The 18,420-nt window shown below is 42.7% G+C and overlaps 1 protein-coding gene across 2 annotated transcripts in view; it reads left to right on the top strand.

The window, feature by feature from the left end:
• The window catches only part of cntn2 (contactin 2), a 78,327-nt gene that overhangs the window by 18,739 nt on the left and 41,168 nt on the right, over positions 1 to 18,420 (top strand). For both annotated transcript variants that reach the window (XM_061938257.2, XM_061938266.2), the window contains exons 7-13: positions 1,515 to 1,617; positions 2,669 to 2,850; positions 2,942 to 3,078; positions 4,360 to 4,489; positions 4,577 to 4,727; positions 8,601 to 8,728; positions 15,587 to 15,762. In XM_061938257.2, the coding sequence (XP_061794241.1) occupies positions 1,515 to 1,617; positions 2,669 to 2,850; positions 2,942 to 3,078; positions 4,360 to 4,489; positions 4,577 to 4,727; positions 8,601 to 8,728; positions 15,587 to 15,762 (1,007 nt within the window). The remainder of the gene's footprint in view (positions 1 to 1,514; positions 1,618 to 2,668; positions 2,851 to 2,941; positions 3,079 to 4,359; positions 4,490 to 4,576; positions 4,728 to 8,600; positions 8,729 to 15,586; positions 15,763 to 18,420) is intronic.

Genomic DNA, 18,420 nt, shown 5'->3' with positions numbered 1-18,420 from the left:
TTCAGCATTAAGGATAGTTTACGCCATTTACGCAAGCGTTCTTCTTCTCCTCCTCTTTGGGCTTGCCGTTTAACCATCAAACAAACGCCATGGGAACATCGCCCCCTGGAGTTACAAATTCCGATGGGTAACAGATTTCTGTACAACAACGGCAAAGAGAACTTTCGAATGTCCAGGTCAGCTGTGATTCTACTTAGCGAAAAACTTTGTCCATTTGTCGAAAGGGAGACAATGAGAATGCGGCCTCCCGTGGACGAGGGAGTACTATGGAAAACAGCGAATGCATTTGGACTGGCAAATCAGATATGGTCTGCGATGTATGTCGAGCGATTACTCAAGGTTTAGTTTTGTAGTCCATAACTATTGTGAAGCCATGAAGTGGTTGCAGCCGCCAAGTACGACCACCAATTCCAGCCTACAAGCACAGTGTCATGACCAGATATCTAGATCCCTATATTGATTGTTGTTCTTTATTACATTGTTTACTTTCACATGTCCATTAAAGATATGATTCATGTATGATGGCTCAGGTGTGATTCACTACAATAGGGCCAGTTTAACAACTGCTGATGGTGAGGCAAGCAAGGTTTACTGTTAAGAGAAATGTGGCAAAATGCTACATTGAAACACAGGGTAAGGATACACTTCCAGGTCAGAGGTAACTATGACATATATTTTTTCGCGCATGCGTACTAGGTCACGTTGCGCCGGCGGACAAAGGGGGCAGGGGGTCTTAAACGGTGGCATTGTGTGTGTGTGGACAAGGATAAGGCAAGTTGGGATATAGCCTGGATAACCTTAGTGTAGAAGGGGTCGAAGACGTAGCAAAAAATATATTTGATGCACTTTAGCCACTTTGTTGCTATATTTAGCAAGTAGAGGAACATATTAAAAGTGAAAGAGAGGTGCATCATGCATTTAATTGCTAATCAATTACAAGCGATCACAAAAGTAATTGCCACGTGAGAGAGGAGAGATCCGCTACCACAAGCCCAGGGAGTGTGCAGAAAACCTGCAGAAGCGTGCATTCCTATCTTTATCACTTTTATAAATGCTACGGTAGAAAACACAACTTAGAGACACTCTTCTGTCGTTTAGCAACACTTTGAACACCACTTATTTCTCCAGGAAGTCAAAGTGTGACCTGGGGGTCATTTGCCTATTGCACCTCTTTTTTATGGTACATTGTAGGGATAAAATAAACAACACAAATACTGAAAGAATAATAGTTACAATATTGTTTGTTTTTTATACTTGAAAGCTGCGTGCCACTGCTGTTTTTTAAAAACGTAAAATAGTCGACTATTGTTGTTATTGATGAGCATAATTATGAGCAAAGTATTGTTTGTTTTGATATACAGGCAGTCTGTAGAACAGTGCTGTTCTTTTTTGAATGCATATCATAGTGTGCATTATCAGAAATATTTGTAAGGCAGCATATTTTGCTGAATTTTACACTGCACTCTATATAAATTACTAAAAGCCAAACATCATGTAAAAATGTTTGTTTTCAGTCAATCAAAGGAAGTCAGCTCCAAGCATCAAAGTTCGCTTTCCTGCAGAGACGTACGTGCTAGCAGGGCACACCGCCCAGCTGGAGTGCTTTGCCTATGGGAAGTAAGTGTCTTTTAAACCCTTATCCTCCATCTTTTATGAACTAAGGTTGTCTACAAAAGAATGTCACAGAATACAAAAGATACAAAACCCCAAAACCAGTGAAGTTGGCACGTTGTGTAAATCGTAAATAAAAACAGAATACATCCATCCATCCCTTTTCTACCGCCTGTGATTTGCAAATCCTTTTCAACCTATATTCAATTGAATAGACTGCAAAGACAAGATATTTAACGTTCGAACTGGTTAACTTTGTTATTTTTTGCAAATATTAGCTCATTTGGAATTTGACGCCTGCAACATGTTTCAAAAAAGCTGGCACAAGTGGCAAAAACGACTGAGAAAGTTGAGGAATGCTCATCAAACACTTATTTGGAACATCCCACAGATGAACAGGCTAATTTGGAACAGGTGGGTGCCATGATTGGGTATAAAAGCAGCTTCCATTAAATGCTCAGTCATTTACAAATAAGGATGTGGCGAGGGTCACCATTTTGTCAACAAATGTGTGAGCAATTTGTCGAACAGTTTAAGAAAAACATTTCTCAACAAGCTATTACAAGGAATTTAGGGATTTCACCATCTACGGTCCGTAATATCATCAAAAGGTGCAGAGAATTTGAAGAAATCCCTGCACGTAAGCGATGATAGGAAAGGCCATGTAACACAGTGGTAAAACTGCCCATGTGCCAACTTTTTTGCAATCTTTTGCTGCCATTAAATTCTAAGTTAATGATTATTTGCAAAAGAAAATTAAGTTTCTCAGTTCGAACATTAAATATCTTGTTTTTGTTGTCTAGTCAGTTGAATATAAGTTGAAAGGGATTTGCAAATCATTGTATTCTGTTTTTATTTACGAACTACACAACGTGCCAACTTCACTGGTTTTCGGGGTTTGGAGATAAATATACATGACTAGATAATTCCTATATACTTAGATTTACCTTAATATTCAATATCCAGTACAACAGCAGTAACAAGTCACACCAGTGTGCATCAATGAAAAACATGTGACAGTATTAATCATTTAGTCTTTTTATATTTCCTCTTGTAGTCCTGTCCCAAAACTGCGATGGCGAAAGGTGGATGGACTAATGCCGTCCAAGGCAGGTTCTAGTGCTGTTAGTCCCACTCTCATCCTGCCAGACCTTTCTTTTGACGATGAAGGCGTCTACGAGTGTGAAGCCTCCAACTCGCAGGGAGTTGATGTGTACCAGGGCCGCATCAGCGTGCAAGGTCTTTTTAATCGGCTTTTCTTTGCACTCACGTTTTGCTCTGTTTTCTTCCTCTTGCAACTCTATTGTCCGTGTCACGTTTTTCTCTCCAGCTCAGCCAGAGTGGTTGCAGGTGATGAGCGACTCGGAAGTGGAGATCAGTTCAGAGCTTCAATGGGTTTGTGTGGCATCTGGTAAACCAAGACCTTCCATTGGTTGGCTGCGTAATGGGCAGCCTCTCACTACACAGGTGTGTTTTGGTCCTGTAACTGCTGATGGCTAAATTATGCCTCAGTATATGTATGGCACACTCACTAGTTGTAGTGATAATAATAATAATAATAGTAGTACAGTGGTACCTTTTTCATACATTTAAAACACTTACTTGTGGTCTACATAACATTTTGGTCAAATGTTTCATAGATTATATTTTACAGACCGTTTTTAAGCCGCTTCCTGATCGTCTCTTTAGGATGCGCCGTTTTGTAGGTCTTATTTACGTGCCTCCACTTCAACTGCGTCTTCTCCCGGTCAGCAATGGTGTACTTTTTAGTGCTTTCATATGGAGTTTACTGACAGATATAAGTTAGAACTAGGGTGGTACGATATACCGGTATTAGTATAGTATCACGATACTAATTAATCATATTCGGTACTATACCGCCTCTGAAAAGTACCGGTCCTACCATTTTAGTAATGTACCAGAGAGGGCAGAGTTGACAGTAAGTTTGTGTACCTAAGGTAATAATAATGAATTAGATTTATATAGCGCTTTGCTATTGGATACTCAAAGCGCTCACAGAGAAGTGAGAAGCCACCATTCACTCCACATTCACACCTGGTTTTGGTGGTAAGCTACATTTGTAGCCCCAGCTGCCCTGGGGTAGACTGACGGAAGCGTGGCTGCCAGTTTGCGCCTACGTCCCCTCCGACCACCGGCCATCATTCATTCACCAGTGTGAGCGGCACTCGGGGCAAGGGTGAAGTGTCCTGCCCAAGGACACAACGGCAATGATTTTGATGGCAAGAGGCGGGGAGCAAACCTGCAACCCTCAAGTTACTGGTAATGCTTCATCGTCCGGTTTGTAAAGTCAGGAGACCGAAAAAACTGAAACATGACAAACAGCCTTGGCAGCTTATCCTTATTTTCATGGATAAATGTCCATCCTTTGAAAGGTTGTGGCTACAGGGACTCGCCGAGTCGGCTAAACGATAGGACCTGTTGTTCCTCTGATCCAGTCATCCGCTTCTTCTCCTTCGCAGTAACTTTCTTAGTTGGAGGGGAGAATAGTGTCGATCCTTGGACAGTCACTAGTTCAACTGACAGTGGAGAGACCCGTAACTCAAATTAATTTCGCAACTTCAAGCCTGACAACAAGTCAAGAGATAGTTGGTTGCTAAAAATACTTGTTGAGATACCACTGTACTTGCATTTCCAATGTGTGGAAAGAACATAATTGTTTCTTTTCACTAAGTATGCCCCCTTAACACTCTCGCTGTGTCTCTACCTTCGAACCCGTGAACTCCCCAGGAAAGAGTACAAGTGAATGGAGCTCAGCTCAAGATCAGCAACCTCGCCCTGGAAGATTCCGGGATGTACCAGTGTGTGTCTGAGAACAAGCATGGGACCATCTACTCCACTGCTGAGCTCAGAGTTCAAGGTAGGATGAAGTCAGCTGTCAATCAAATCAAATGTCAGAAAGAAACATGTAAGATTAACTTCATTTTGCACCTTGTCCCTACTTCAGTTCAGGCCCCAGACTTTAGGTTAAACCCTGTGCGGAAACTGATCCCTGCAGCTAGAGGGGGACAAGTGATGATCGAGTGTCGCCCTCGAGCTGCCCCAAAGCCCAGCCTGTTCTGGAGTCGTGGGACAGAGCTGCTCACCAACAGTAGCAGGTACTTATAAGGGTTGGGTATCAGTTGAATTGGAAGGATTCTGGTTCAAATGTTGATTACTAATTTTAATTACGGTTGCTAAATATTTTTGATTCCAATTCCCTAGGCAGGTTCCAGGAAGTTTGCATGATTTAAATTAAGGCACTCTTTTTGTAGTAAAATTATTATCTTCTCCATTATTCTTTTTTAAATTAAATTAACTCTTTAGTGAAAGTTATAGACTTTAATATAATTTCTTTACTGTTTTTTTTTAACCAGAGTATAAATATTGAACCTTTGAAATCAGTGACTGGCCGTGCGTTTCTCACCTAGGCCTTCAGTGGTGTCCTACTTAGTCTGACTTCACCTCTCAAAATACCGTAATTTGTCACCACATAAATACGGCTGGAAATACTATACAGAAACACACTTGCACACTACTGGCATTGAATCCCCTCAACAGTGTACAAAATGGTCTATTTTTCAGCGCAGTTGACATTCAATAAACGTCATTCGGTACTTAAAACATATCTTACGTGGTACTGTCATAATTAAAATAATTGTATAAAACAAATGAAATAAAATATTTGAACTCACAATTTATAGCACCCATCCGACGCCGTATAAGCCAGTGGTACCCCTCGTAGTCGGTTGATTCGTGGGAAAGTGGCGGGCAAACCATTTCACCAGCTTCCGGTGTCGGCCGACCTCGTCTCACAAGATCTAGTGTCTCTTAAGTATCCTTCTTGAAAATGGTCTTGCACATATATATCTGCCACCTAATCAACATTTTGCTCTCCTTCTTTGTGGGTTAAAAAAGTGAGTACCGGTGAGTTTTTTGTGGCTATCTATGGCTCGTATGGCTCCGGTGCCACTTCCTGTTTTCGCAACTTATGATTGGATACTCACCTGGGACTCCCAAGAGAGTATCCAATCACAGGACGCGCAAATGTCACGTTCAATGTGAGGCCAGCTAAAAGGCCTTACTGACAACAACTTGTGATCTGATTGGCTATGGCAATTGTCTATCAACTGTATGTGCCCGTTCACTTACAGTGCACAGACGCCCGCATTGTTGATTCTGATGGCCCCGGGCAGATTCCGTACAACATGGCAACATAAGCTGGCTGAATTCTGATTGGATAAAAACTCTAACCTAAAAACAACAGCACTGGAAGAATAATAATATGACATGAAGAGAATATGAATAAGTTTAGATATTTAGGGAAAGTAAATCAAAAATTACTTTTATCTTTAATTATGATCATGATTTCTGGTTATGTTAGGCCAGCAGAGAAAGCCTTGCTGGCCCTAACGGCACACCACTGTTTGAAATTGAATAAAAACGCTATTAAGTCTCTTTCCACAGGAGTAGACACAATCTTTATTTTTGAAAACCTCATAAAAAACTATTTCTGACAGTAGGTCATGTAATCGTTGTCGCCAGTTACCTAATCAGTTTTCAACATAACTCAAAAAGTACTGGGTGTATTTTGATTAAACTTTCAGGAATTGTCAGAAATGGAATAAGGAACAGCTGATAATATTGTAGGCCGTCACCTTACATTTATGTTACAACCCTCAACTTTTGTACGTGAGTACAAAAGTTGCCACTCACAGAGACAAAAAGAGTGGATGACTAGCAAGAGACTTCACTATGTCTCTAAACCAACAGTGTGTTCTATCTGATGGCAGGTTTACTCATGTGACCAGTCCATTTCACGTAGTTTACCTGCACTTTACCAGGTGGGAACATTGGATATCTGTGCAGAGTGTTTTCGATATTTGTGAGTTTGTTGGTAAATGAGAGACGATGATACAATTCTCATTACAGTACACACCAAGTTCTCTGTAAAAGGAGACATTCAATTGGGTAGGCCAGGGGTCGGCAACCTTTACCAGTCAAAGAGCCATTTTGACCCGTTTCCACAAATTAAAGAAAACAATGGGAGCCACAAAACTCTTTTGAAATTTAAAATGAAATAACACTACATACAAAGTTTTTTTTTGCTTTGTGCTATGTATAAACCAGGGGTCTCAGACACGCGGCCCGCACCTTAATATGGAAATGTAATGTTAGTGCGGCCCGCGAGTTTTATATGAAGGGCACTTGACAGCGTCACACTTGCCAACCCTCCCGATTTTTCCGGTAGACTCCCGAATTTCAGGGAAACTACTCTCTCGAATGTATGCTGATTTTCACCCAAACAACAATAATAAGGGCGTGCCGTGATGCCACTACCTTTAGCGCCCTCTACGGCTTGAACAAACAGCTTGCCAGCCCAGTTACATGTACACGTGTACACACATAAGTGAATGCATGCATACTTGGTTAACAGCCATACAGATCACACTGAGGGTGGCGATATAAACAACTTTAACACTCTTACTAATATGCGCCACACTGTGAACCCACACCAAACAAGAATGACAAACACATTTCGGGAGAACATCCGCACCGTAACACAACAGAACAAATACCCAGAATCCCATGCATCCCTACCTCTTCCGGGCTACTTTATACACCCCCGCTACCACCAAAGCCCGCCACCCCAACCCTGCCCCCCCACACATCAACAACACCCCCCAACCCCCGTGCGTAGATTGAGGTGGGCGGGGTTTGGTGGTAGCAGGGTGTGTAATGTAGCCCGGAAGAGTTAGGGATGCATGGGATTCTGGGTATTTGTTCTGTTGTGTTTATGTTGTGTTACGGTGTGGATGTTCTCCCGAAATGTGTTTGTCATTCTTGTTTGGTGTGGGTTCACAGTGTGGCGCATATTAGTAAGAGTGTTATTGTTGTTTATACGGCCACCGTCAGTGTGATCTGTATGGCTGTTGAACAAGTATGCCTTGCTGTCACTTAGTGTGTGAGCAGACGCCGCATACAAAATGTGACTGGGCCGGCACGCTGTTTCTTAGGTGAAAAAGCGGACGCGACGACAGGTTGTAGAGGACGCAAAATGCAGTGCCATCACGGCACGCCCTCAATTTTGTTGTCCGGGTGAAAATCGGAGAATGTTTGCCCTGGGAGAGGCAGTGAAATCCGGAAGTCTCCGGAAAAATCGGGAGGGTTGGCAAGAATGCAGCTGAGCCGCATCAGAGTGGTCAAAGAGCCGCATGCGGCTCCGGAGCCGCGGGTTGCCGACCCCTGGGTTAGGCCAACATGTTGCGTTTGAGTCCTGAGTTCTTTGATTGGCCAAAATTGACGAATATTGGCAAAAAAGTTACGGGGATTGGTTGAATTTGTGTGAAGTAGTGCGATCGCGACATTGTGGAATCCCTGATTGACTTTCATAACGTGTGAATTTAACATTCATGCAGGAACCACACTTTCAGGAACATTCTCTAAAACTCATTTTGACCCCATAAATGTATGTTCTACAAAATGTAAAAACAATCTATAAACTAAGTATTCACCATTCTACTAAATATACAAAATATATATAGACTAGGGCAGCACGGTGGCAGAGGGGTTAGTGCGTCTGCCTCACAATACGAAGGTCCTGAGTAGTCGTGAGTTCAATCCTGGACTCGGGATCTTTCTGTGTGTAGTTTGCATGTTCTCCCCGTGACTGCGTGGGTTCCCTCCGGGTACTCCGGCTTCCTCCCACCTCCAAAGACATGCACCTGGGGATAAGTTGATTGGCAACACTAAATTGGCCCTAGTGTGTGAATGTGAGTGTGAATGTTGTCTGTCTATCTGTGTTGGCCCTGCGATGAGGTGGCGACTTGCCCGATTGTAGCTGAGATAGGCTCCAGTGCCCCCCGCGACCCCGAAGGGAATAAGCGGTAGAAAATGGATGGATGGATGGATGGATATATAGACTATGTTTGAACAATTCTACTACATTTATAATTTGTTATGTTTGTGACACATGTCCAACGTCTGCACAGGCTGACAGTGACTCCAGATGGTATCTTGTGGATTACGAATATCAGCAGGGCAGATGAAGGCAAATACACTTGCTTCGCTGAGAACTACCTGGGCAAAGCAAACAGCACAGGACACCTGTCTGTCAGAGGTACAGTATACGCACTGCCGAAAATGCACATTTTTAAATTTTTTTTTTTTTTTGGTCCTGTCCAGCTACTCGAGCAAATCATATAGTTGATGTAAATGCCCATATCAGCTGTACAGATTTACTTTAAAAAAGACAAGTGTGGGATACTTCTCTTAGACTTAGACTTAGACTTAGACTTACTTTTATTGTCATTCAAATTTGAACTTTGCAGTACAGATAAGAACGAAATTTCGTTGCATTAACTTTTGTTACCTTATTTGTATCTGACTTTATTACATGGATTTATGTTACTATTTGTAGCAGCAGGGCCGTAGCAGGAGGGGATAGAAAGAGAAAAAAAAGGAAGACAGAGGGGGAAATTGTGGGGACAGGAAGGGGATAAGACAAAGACAAAACAACAAACCCAACAATAACAACAACATAACAGCATCAGAAAGTAGGATATGTACAAATATGATGGTAAAAGTGATAGCAAAGAAACAGTTAGTGAAATAAATATTAATAACACAGAAATGACAATGAGCATTATTACACTACAAATTGGAGGAATACAAATACCAATAGAAATAGCACTATTGATTATGAATAATAACAATAATTACCTCTATTATCAACAATGCAATTGTTTCAAATGCAACAATACATATATGTAATGATAACTTGAAATACAAAAGAATGCAGATAAATGGAGATGAAGAAAGAGAAGCGAACTGTATTAACCTTGTAGATTGTTATAGTAGAAATAGGCTTAGCTTTGTCAGTGTGCCATGTGTTACCCAGTTTCCCCTAGGGCAACAACGTTAATATGTGTTTTGTCATGACTGGGTCTTGGGTGTGTGCTTTTCCGGGGTGCAACGGAAAGTTGGCTCGGGCGAGACGGGAATGAAGGTACATGATTTATTTATTATTATCAAAAAAAAGGAATAAATGAAAGCGCGCACAGTGGCGGAGAATAAACTATGAAACCAAAAGACTATAGCAAAAAAGTACAAATGAAAAGCACGCACAGTGGCGGAGAACAAACTATGAAAAACAAAAAGACTATAAACATGGAACAAAAACTTACTTGGCTTAGACAAAAATAGTTGCATGAAGAATGGACATGGGAAGAAGTGCCAGGCATGGACAGAGCATAAATGTGGTGAGGTCGTCAGAACGACAAACTGAAAAGAATGAACTTAAATACTATGGACATGATTAACGAAAACAGGTGCGTGACTCAAAACATGAAACAGGTGCGTGACGTGACAGGTGAAAACTAATGGTTGCTATGGTGACAAACAAGAGTGCACAATGAGTCCAAACGTGGAACAGGTGAATCATGGAAACAAGACAAGGGAGTGAAAAGACAGAAACTAAAGAGTCCTATAACTAAACAAAACATGACTTAAAACAAAACATGATTACACAGACATGACAGAACCCCCCCTTACGGACAGATCCCAGATGTCCAAGAAAAAAATTAACAAGAGTCATGGGAGGGCGGGAGGGGGACATGGCGGTGGGTCGCCAGCCCAAGTGGCGGGTCTTGGTCTTGGCATGGCGGGTCTTGGTCTTGGCATGGCGAGTCTTGGTCTTGGCATGGCGGGTCTTGGTCTTGGCATGGCGGGTCTTGGTCTTGGTCTTGGCATGGCGGGTCTTGGTCTTGGTCTTGGCATGGCGGGTCTTGGCGTCGTGGAGCTGCGACTGGCGGCACTTGGCGTCGTGGAGCTGCGACTGGCGGCACTTGGCGTCGTGGAGCTGCGACTGGCGGCACTTGGCGTCGTGGAGCTGCGACTGGCGGCACTTGGCGTCGTGGAGCTGCGACTGGCGGCACTTGGCGTCGTGGAGCTGCGACTGGCGGCACTTGGCGTCGTGGAGCTGCGACTGGCGGCACTTGGCGTCGTGGGGCTGCGACTGGCGGCACTTGGCGTCGTGGGGCTGCGACTGGCGGCACTTGGCGTCGTGGGGCTGCGACTGGCGGCACTTGGCGTCGTGGAGCTGCGACTGGCGGCACTTGGCGTCGTGGTGCTGCGACTGGCGGCACTTGGCGTCGTGGAGCTGCGACTGGCGGCACTTGGCGTCGTGGTGCTGCGACTGGCGGCACTTGGCGTCGTGGAGCTGCGACTGGCGGCACTTGGCGTTGTGGAGCTGCGACTGGCGGCACTTGGCGTCGTGGAGCTGCGACTGGCGGCACTTGGCGTCGTTGAGCTGCGACTGGCGGCACTTGGAATGGTGGGTCTTGGCGTGGAGGGTCTTGGTCTTGGACTTGGCGTGGAGGGTCTTGGTCTTGGACTTGGCGTGGAGGGTCTTGGTCTTGGACTTGGCGTGGAGGGTCTTGGTCTTGGCGTGGAGGGTCTTGGTCTTGGACTTGGCGTGGAGGGTCTTGGTCTTGGACTTGGCGTGGAGGGTCTTGGTCTTGGACTTGGCGTGGAGGGTCTTGGACTTGGCGTGGAGGGTCTTGGTCTCGGCGTGGAGGGTCTTGGACTTGGCGTGGAGGGTCTTGGTCTTGGCGTGGAGGGTCTTGGTCTTGGACTTGGCATGGAGGGTCTTGGTCTTGGACTTGGCGTGGAGGAGCTGGTGCTAGCCTTGGTGCGGCGACAGGTGCTAGCCGTGGAGCAGCTACAGATGCTAGCCGTAAAGCTGCGACAGGTGCTAGCCGTGGTGCTGCGACAGGTGCTAGCCGTGGAGCTAGCCTTGGAGCAGCTAGCCGTGGTACTAGCCTTGGAGCAGCTAGCCGTGGTTCTAGCCGTGGTGCTGCTACTGGTGCAGGTGGAGGTGGCCTAGCTGGGGGTTGCGGCTTGGCATGGCAAAAGACCGGTGGTGGTGGCCGTGCTGGAGGCTGTGGCTTGGCAGGTCGGAAGATTGGTGCTGGCGGCCGTGCTGGAGGCTGTGGCTTGGCATGGTCATGCTGAGCCACCCCACCTGAACAATTCCCAGCCCTAGCCCCCCCCTCAAGGGGCGGATACCAGACGCGCTCCCTGCGGTCTGGAACTCTCTCTAGGGGTGGGCGGAGGGAAGCAGAAACTTCCCCTTTAAATTGTCCAAAATGTCTATTTTCTACCTGTGATATTGTGGGTGAAAAAATTTTTTTTTGTGACTTGGGCGTGACTTGAGTCCTGGGGGGCGGGGAATCAAAAGAAAAAGAATTCAGAAAAAAAAAATCCTGGTTTTTGAAGTCATTAGGGCGAAGCCGGGCTGGCTGCTGCTTGCTTCCGCCCGGAGGGGGAGGGGCATGTGGGAGCGGCGTGTCCTGCAGGCTCGCGGAAGTTCTACCTGACGTCCTTCGTCGGGAGCGGCGCTTCCGGCACTGCGCTGCGTCCCCGCATTCCTGGGACCAAATGGAGTCTCTGTACTCCACGGAGGAGTAGCGCAGAGTTTCCTCCTCCATCGCGCACAGGACCGCCCAAGAAGCCTCGTCCAAATTGTCCAACTCGGCCAACTTACGTGCGGAAAAGCGGGTCTGCTGACGACCTACTGTCATGACTGGGTCTTGGGTGTGTGCTTTTCCGGGGTGCAACGGAAAGTTGGCTCGGGCGAGACGGGAATGAAGGTACATGATTTATTTATTATTATCAAAAAAAAGGAATAAATGAAAGCGCGCACAGTGGCGGAGAATAAACTATGAAACCAAAAGACTATAGCAAAAAAGTACAAATGAAAGGCACGCACAGTGGCGGAGAACAAACTATGAAAAACAAAAAGACTATAAACATGGAACAAAAACTTACTTGGCTTAGACAAAAATAGTTGCATGAAGAATGGACATGGGAAGAAGTGCCAGGCATGGACAGAGCATAAATGTGGTGAGGTCGTCAGAACGACAAACTGAAAAGAATGAACTTAAAAACTATGGACATGATTAACGAAAACAGGTGCGTGACTCAAAACGTGAAACAGGTGCGTGACGTGACAGGTGAAAACTAATGGTTGCTATGGTGACAAACAAAAGTGCACAATGAGTCCAAACGTGGAACAGGTGAAACTAATGGGGTAACCATGGAAACAAGACAAGGGAGTGAAAAGACAGAAACTAAAGAGTCCTATAACTAAACAAAACATGACTTAAAACAAAACATGATTACACAGACATGACATGTTTGATGAATTGTGATTATATGTTTGAGTGTATGTATGCATATGTGCTTGCATATGTAAATTTTTACATATTTTAATTATGGTCATATTCAGCAAATCCCATTTGTATACAACAAACCATTTTCACAGTAATATATCTAATTAGTGGGATGCTATCATTCCTGTTTTTTTTGGTTTTGGTGTGAAATTCGTATGTAACGTGACTATTTTGTTTCATTGCCATGTTGGCAGAAGTAGTAGCAAGTAAAATGATTGGTACTATTGCGTGGTGTGTAAGTTGGAGCCCAGGATGCCAGGCACTGGCGTGATGAAAAATAACCAGGTCTTTATTAAACCGTAATCTACATTTAAAACACTTCCTTGTGGTCGCTATTTTTTTTTCAGACACAGTTGAAAATAAATTTCATAAAAATTATATAGATTCACCAGTCGAAACATTAGGTACATCTGGTGCCACATTAAAAAAAATTGCTTTTACCAGCATTTATGTCATTGCATGTCGCATGTTGGTGTTATTGTAGGCATGCCAAGGTTAGATGAACATAATACTTTGTCCTACCTTTCTCCTTTGTTTTCTCAAACCAAATTGTAACGTTGCAATTGCACGTTTTCGGATTTAGCGGCTCATCCATCTTAATACTGATCCAGGTTGGTTTTGGCGTGAAATTCGCATGTCACGTGACTATTTTGTTTCATCGCCATGTTGGCAGAAGAAGTGGCAGGTAAAATGATTGGTACTGGTGCATGGTGTGTAAGTTGGAACCCAGAATGCCAGGCACTGGTGTGACGAAAAATAACCAGGTCTTTATTAAAGAGTAATCTTCATTTACAAAACCCAAAACCAGTGAAGTTGGCACGTTGTGTAAATGGTAAATAAAAACAGAATACAATGATTTGCAAATCCTTTTCAACTTATATTCAATTGAATAGACTGCAAAGACAAGATACTTAACGTTCGAACTGGAAAACTTTGATATTTTTTGCAAATATTAGCTCATTTGGAATTGGATGCCTGCAACATGTTTCAAAAAAGCTGGCACAAGTGGCAAAAAAGACTGAGAAAGTTGAGGAATGCTCATCAAACACTTATTTGGAACATCCCACAGGTGAACAGGCTAATGGGAATAGGTGCGTGCCATGATTGGGTATAAAAGCAGCTTCCATGAAATGCTGTCATTGACAAACAAGGATGGGGTGAGGGTCACCACTTTGTTAACAAATGCGTGAGCAAATTGTCCAACAGGATTAGAACAACATTTCTCAGCGAGCTATTGCAAGGAATTTAGAGATTTCACCATCTACGGTCCGTAATATCATCAAAAGGTTCAGAGAATCTGGAGAAATCACTTTACAAGCGATGATATTACGAACCTTCAATCCCTCAGGCGGTACTGCATCAAAAACCGACATCGGTGTGTAAAGGTATCAACACATGGGCTCAAGAACACTTCAGAAAACCACTGTCAGTAACTACAGTTTGTTGCTACATCTGTAAGTGCAAGTTAAAACTCTACTATGCAAATCCATTTATCAACAACACCCAGAAACGCTGGTGGTCTAGATAAAATGTATTGGATATGCTTTGGGGTAAATTTTGCTCCACAGTCATATTTATAACCCTCTCTTGAGTCAGTCTGCAGTTCGTGTTTGGAGACGTTCTCTTCATCTTGAAAATAAAGCCCTCCACGCCCCACCCTCTCCAAAAGTATCCAATGTATCTTTTGCAAATGTGCACTGTATCTTGAAGAAAATATCCCCACTATTTTTTTTTTTCAGACACCATTGAAAATAAATTTCATAAACATTATATAGATTCATCAGTCAAAACAATAGGTACACCTGGTGCCGCATATTAGAAAAAAATTGCTTTTACCAGCATTTATGTCACTGCATGTCGCATGTCGGCGTTATTGTACGCATGCCAGGATTAGATGAACATAATACTCATCCATCTTCATGCTGATCCAAGTTGATAAAACCGTCATGTGTAAAATGTCCTTACAAATAAACACGGAAGTACTTATTTAGTAGCAATCAGAGCAGGCGGTACAGCATGAAATGAGAAGGAATGACATGTGATGCTGCAGAGTCTGCTCAGCAGAGAGGGAGTAAGCTGGCATTCAAAACTGCGTGCAAGTTCATGCCCGAATGCATTACATTTATGATTTGACACATAGATGTACCATTGTAACATTTATAAGAGGAACATCATCACAGGCCCCCATGAAGTGAACATTAAGATATATTCAAGGCTCATTTGAACAAGAAGAGTAGCAAGAAGATCGTGCAAAAGTCAAACTAAAAGCCACAAAAGCAGACAAAAAGTCTGAAACAAAGCATACTGAATAGAAAATGTCCACAAACCAAAAGCAAGCTAGACGGTTTAAAACCAGCAAAAATGGTAACAAAAGGGAGTGGTGATAAGAACGGCCACAGGAAACACAGAGGATGTCAGGGTAACAACAGAATTGTTTTTTTTCCTAAATGGAACCCAGGAGAAAGACAATACGGGTGCGAGCAGGTCTGCCAGTAGGCAGAGGTGGATTATGTCTTGCATGTTTGAAGGAATTGACAATACAACATATTTGAAGTAAGACTGCAAATTATGCCCATAAAATAATCAAAATATATATATTTTTTTACAAAATTAAAATAACGATTATTATCACAATTATTCATTATTCCCCCATTTGCGTTAAAGTGTTTTTTTACGCGCTTGAAGTTTGTTTTATTCGTCTCCTTCAACGTCTATAAGTGTTACTTGTTATGTTGCCCAAACAGACGCCACCAAGATCACACTGGCTCCCTCCAACGCTGACATCAATCAGGGCGAGAATGTAACTCTGCAGTGTCACGCCTCCCATGATCCTACCATGGATCTGACCTTCACCTGGGCCCTCAACGGGGCTCTGCTCGACCTGGAGGAATCGACTGGACCCTACCATCGAGTGGAGGGCGTAAGTGCATGACAGATTGCAAGAGAGTTGCAGCAGCATTATTTTGAAACCCTAATTCACAAAGTGCATTAATAAAACAAACATAATTAGAACAGTCGACCCTCGCTTATCGTGGTTGGTTCCAGGCCTGACCGTGGCAAACAAATTATTATTATCAATACATCTCATATTTTCGAGCATACAAAACGGTTTACAACCTTCTAAATAATTTTTTTTTTTCAACATAGTTTAGCGATGTCCGATAATGGCTTTTTGCCGATATCCGATATTCCGATATTGTCCAACTCTTTAATTACCGATACCAATATCAACCGATACCGATATGAACGATATATACAGTTGTGGAATCAACACATTATTATGCCTAATTTGGACAACTAGGTATGGTGAAGATATGGTACTTTTTAAAAAAATTAATAAAATAAAATAAGATAAATTAATTAAAAACATTTCCTTGAGTAAAAAAGAAAGTAAAACAATATAAAAACAGTTACATAGAAACTAGTAATGAATGAAAATGAGTAAAATTAACTGTTAAAGGTTAGTACTATTAGTGGACCAGCAGCACGCACAATCATGTGTGCTTACGGACTGTATCCCTTGCAGACTGCACTGATATATATTGATATATAATGTAGGAACCAGAATATTAATAACAGAAAGAAACAACCCTTTTGTGTGAATGAGTGTGAATGGGAGAGGAAGGTTTTTTGGGTTGGTGCACTAATTGTAAGTGTATCTTGTGTTTTTTATGTTGATTTAATTTAAAAAAATGAAACAAAAAAAAACCCGATACCGATAATAAAAAAAAACGATACCGATAATTTCTGATATTACATTTTAACACATTTATCGGCCGATGATATCGGCAGGCCGATATTATCGGACATCTCTAACATAGTTATATCTAAATATGAAATAACACCCATATAGTAATTTAACCGTAACCGTTAGTGTGTTGTACTGGAGATTACAGTACACACGAGTAGCCGAGCCACTAAAACACAACCACTACGTGGAAATACTTAATCACATCCTGGGTAATTCCAGTGATGTTAGCACTAGGCTTCCAACGAGGGCATAAGTTGTTGGTCAACTTCAACCATTAGCTGTGTTGTTAGAATTCCGTGTTGTTGGCATTGTGTCTCCAATGTTGTCATTCCACATTGCTTAAGCCAAAGGCTCACCAATGTCACCTGGAGCTGATAATGTTGAAGATAAAGTGCATCAACAGAGTTCATCTCCACGTAGCACTGCCTGGACAACTGCTAAAAGCATTGTTGTTAGCATTAAGTAGCGCCCCAGTACTGGTAAGTCTTGCATCATCTCTTTTAATATCGCTCGCGTCAAAAAGCTCACCAATGTGGAAATGTGTTATTGATGAGGCAGTAGTAAAAAATTTAACAGTTTTACTCACCACCAAAAACAGACACGTAAACAATGGATACATCGGCATGGAAACGCAAGTTTCCTTTAACTCAAAAACAGAAGTCCTCCTTGGTGGATATCTATTGTGAGCACCACAACATAATAGAAAATGAGGCAAATACTGTACTATAACAAACATAAAAATACATAAAATTTGCTTTACGAAAAATACAACCATGATAGAGTGAAGCTGCAAAATTCAGTGCACGAGTGGTGACTGTAAAGCTTTACTGATTATTTGGTGGAGTTTGTGGTTTTCTGGAGGAAAACTAGCAAGGTTTTTGGGTTAAGTGTCAATGAAAGATCAGCGGTTGTGATGGTAGAACAGAGAAGGCAGGAGTGGCAAAGAACAAAAAAAGGTTACAATAAATACAACTCGGAACAGGCGAGGACTAGTTGTCGTGGAAGAAGACATAGAGAAGGAACGCAATGAAAACAAACTTTCTGCCACTGAGACAGGATATATCTATATATGGTCATTGTATTCTCAGGGCATTCAATCAATCACAAATGGACTAATCCGTTTGTCTTAGAAGATGTTTCACCTCTTATCCGAGCTGGCTTCATCAGTTTATGCTCATAGACTTAGATTGGCCAGATCTAGTCGAGACTAAGAATGGTCAGATTTAGTTGGGACTTCCATTGGTGAGCTTTAGGCTAGACCAGGGGTGCCCACACTTTTTCTGCAGGCGAGCTACTTTTCAATTGACCAAGTCGAGGGGATCTACCTCATTCATATATATAATTTATATTTGTTTATTTAAGAATGAGATGTTTTTGTTAACAAGTTAAAGGTGTTTAATGATAATACAAGCATGTTTAACACATATAGATTCCTTTCTTTCATGAAGACAAGAATATAAGTTGCTGTATTACCTGATTTTGATGACTTGCATTGATTGGAATCAGACAGTAGTGATGATAACGTCCACATTTTCTAATGGAGGAGAAAAAAAGTCCTCCTTTCTGTCCGAAACCACATGAAAGTGGTTGGTTTTTGGCATCTTATTTGTCCAGCTTCCTTGCTCCTTTTTATACGCTTTACAAGAAATACATGCTAGCTTGTGTGCGCTGGCTTTCTGAGACTTATTTTGCTAGAGCAGGCAGGATGAAGCAGCGCTTTTATTGTGAAGACAGGAACTGTGCAGTCGGTCTTTAGAGTTTTGACGGCATGTACGGCGGAGAGTCTGTTGAAATAAAAAGTGTTTTTCACCTTCCTGTCGGTCATTT

This window comes from Nerophis lumbriciformis, linkage group LG03 (assembly GCF_033978685.3).
Source record: "Nerophis lumbriciformis linkage group LG03, RoL_Nlum_v2.1, whole genome shotgun sequence".
Taxonomy (NCBI): domain Eukaryota; kingdom Metazoa; phylum Chordata; class Actinopteri; order Syngnathiformes; family Syngnathidae; genus Nerophis; species Nerophis lumbriciformis.
The sequence above is the reverse complement of the archived record's forward strand: the minus strand, read 5'-3'. Positions and strand labels throughout refer to the sequence as shown.